The following is a 2,504-nucleotide window of genomic DNA, read 5'->3' as shown; positions in this document are numbered from 1 at the left end:
TAAAACCATCCATTTTTTATTTTATTTTTTTTCTTCTAATTTTCTTACCTCTATTTCTCATTATCTATCCAATCAAAGGGTTAGTGTAGGAACTACGTAACGTTATGTTGGGCCATCACACGTTCACAAATGTAGCTCACAGGATCCAGACAACCAAATTCTTTTCACTCTCACAAAAGAAAACACACAGCAACTTTCAAACCAGTTGTTCTGTTGCATTTGCAGTTGCTCTTCCTTGAAATTGTGACCTCATTCGCGCTCCAACTAGAACCTTCTTCGAACTAGGGTTTTCTCAGGGGTTTTAGCTCCATTCAATTTCTATCACAAATCCAATAAAAGGAAAAACAAAAATAAAATCCTCGATTCTCTTCAAAAGCCTCAATATTTGTCATTGTCAGAGCAGATAGCTTCCTCAAATGGTTCGCTCCAATGGCGTCAGGCTTCTTCACTGGGCTGCTCGTCGATCACTCTGTGATTCCAAAGATTCCGTAGGCATTCTTTGTTTCCGCTAAAAATAAATTCCTCAAATTTATTTTTTTAAATAAATTGACGCTTTCAATTTTTCTTATTTTCCGAGAACTATGATTTATTTGTGGAATTTTTTGCCTTATTTTTAGGTATATCAAGCAGTGTTTCAAAGGGGCTATAGGGTACTGAATTCAGGGCTTTGCAATCCAGCCAAAACTTTTGGAAGTTGTGGTCCAGGTAATACTACATAAATAACACGTTTTGGCAGCTACTAGAGTTGACTGCATTTCCATTTCTTGTTCTCCATGAAATGTTGAATTAAGTAATTTAGGTGTATCTATGTTGGCCAAAAGATTCATGGATTTACTTTCACTTTTTGTTTTGTTCACATCCTCTCCATTACTCATTTGCAGTTGGAGACGGTTTAAATTTGAAGAACTGGTTGTTACTGGGAGGAGCGGCAAATACCTACTATTTGGGGTCGTCTAGAACAATTCATGGCTCTGGTATAAATTATCAATTAATTGCTGTGTCACGTGCATGATTTCCTTTTGTATTGTAGCATTTTGATGAATTTCTTTCTTGTTCTTTATCACTTGTAGTTTGTCTACTATTTTCTTTTGATCAGGCTCACTAGGAGCTTGAAATTCATGCTTGCATGCTACTTTCATTGAATTGCTTCTATGTGAGTCTGACTTATTTTTACATTGAACTCCTTACAGCTTCATTGTCTAGAGACTATTATGATGTTCTTGGTGTGAGTAGGAATGCAAGTTCTTCTGATATAAAGAAGGCTTACTATGGGGTAGGTTTCTCATAATTGTTTGTTCCATTCCACCATTTTCTTGAGCTGAATGCTGAAAATATTTGGCCATTGCCTAAGCTGTTGGATGGGCAAGAATTTCTTCTATAATTTATATTCAGTTTCTATCAAATTTTGCTTATATACAATCAGTTATCTGCATTTTCTAACAGGGAGTTGTTATTTTAATTATTCAATTGGTAGAGAAGACTACGAAGTTTTGGTGAAAAAATTTTGCTTCCCGAGCCCTCTCCTCCCTCTCTCACAACACACTTCTCTCTTTTTTTCTCTGTTGACATAATAGGACTGCAAATGAATTATCTTGTATACTATTTTTTTTCCTCTTCTTTTTCTAATGTCTTGATTTTTATAATATACTGCAGCTAGCAAAGAAGCTCCATCCAGATACAAACAAAAGTGATCCTGAGGCTGAAAAGAAGTTTCAAGAAGTTACTATTGCATATGAGGTGTAGAGCTTGCTCTTTGTTGTTGTAGTTCTTATTAATCCAAACCAGAGTTCTAGTATGAATATGAATACCCCAAATTAACTGATTGCTGGTTTGTTGCCTTTCTTTGTGTGTTGTAGGTGTTGAGGGACGAAGAAAAGCGTCAACAGTATGATCAGGTCTCACGACTTTCCAACTACATACTTGATACTTTCTCCTTTATTGGGTGAGAGAATTTGGGGGGTGGAAGAGGTTTTAGGATTTCAAGTATTTATCTTTTAAATGATCTAAGAAATTATATTAGAATTGAAGAGAAATTACATAAGAGGATAAACCATCTTGACATAGATACGTAGGGTTTATGTAAGACATGAAGTCGAGCTATCCTATATATGACACCTTTGAGTATCAGCTAAAAGACCCCATTAAATAGACCATGTGCTGAGCAACATAGAGAAGCCAAAAATATAATTCTATCCTAATGAAATCAACAGTCAAAAAGGAATCATAAAAAATTCTGGAAGTCCTACCATTTGCACTGGAGCATTGCAAAAACTGTGGACTGCCACAGAATAAAATCGTTGCTTTTTGACATGAGCCAAAACCTCTGAACTTAGTCAGAAGAAACTAATGCAAGTAAGATTTTTTTTTTTTTTTAACGTAGGATATTTAAGTAGAAGGCTTTTCCTTTATGAGAAGATAACATGATGGAGATATTTGAGAAAAGTATGGAGAATAGGGGGGTGGTAACTCTTGTCATTGCATAATAATAATAATAATAATAATAA

At 35.1% G+C, this 2,504-nt stretch overlaps 1 protein-coding gene across 1 annotated transcript in view; it reads left to right on the top strand.

The window, feature by feature from the left end:
- Positions 106–2,504, top strand: part of LOC107639139 (chaperone protein dnaJ GFA2, mitochondrial) — a 7,954-nt gene continuing 5,555 nt past the window's right edge. The window contains exons 1-6 of the mRNA XM_016342569.2: positions 106–488; positions 618–705; positions 882–974; positions 1,191–1,273; positions 1,654–1,737; positions 1,857–1,895. Coding sequence (XP_016198055.1) covers positions 417–488; positions 618–705; positions 882–974; positions 1,191–1,273; positions 1,654–1,737; positions 1,857–1,895 — 459 coding nt within the window. The 5' untranslated portion in view covers positions 106–416. The remainder of the gene's footprint in view (positions 489–617; positions 706–881; positions 975–1,190; positions 1,274–1,653; positions 1,738–1,856; positions 1,896–2,504) is intronic.

Source organism: Arachis ipaensis, chromosome B04 (genome assembly GCF_000816755.2).
Source record: "Arachis ipaensis cultivar K30076 chromosome B04, Araip1.1, whole genome shotgun sequence".
In the NCBI taxonomy this organism is placed as follows: Eukaryota; Viridiplantae; Streptophyta; class Magnoliopsida; order Fabales; family Fabaceae; genus Arachis; species Arachis ipaensis.
Note: the sequence above shows the minus strand (reverse complement) of the source record. Positions and strands in the feature narration are given on the sequence as shown.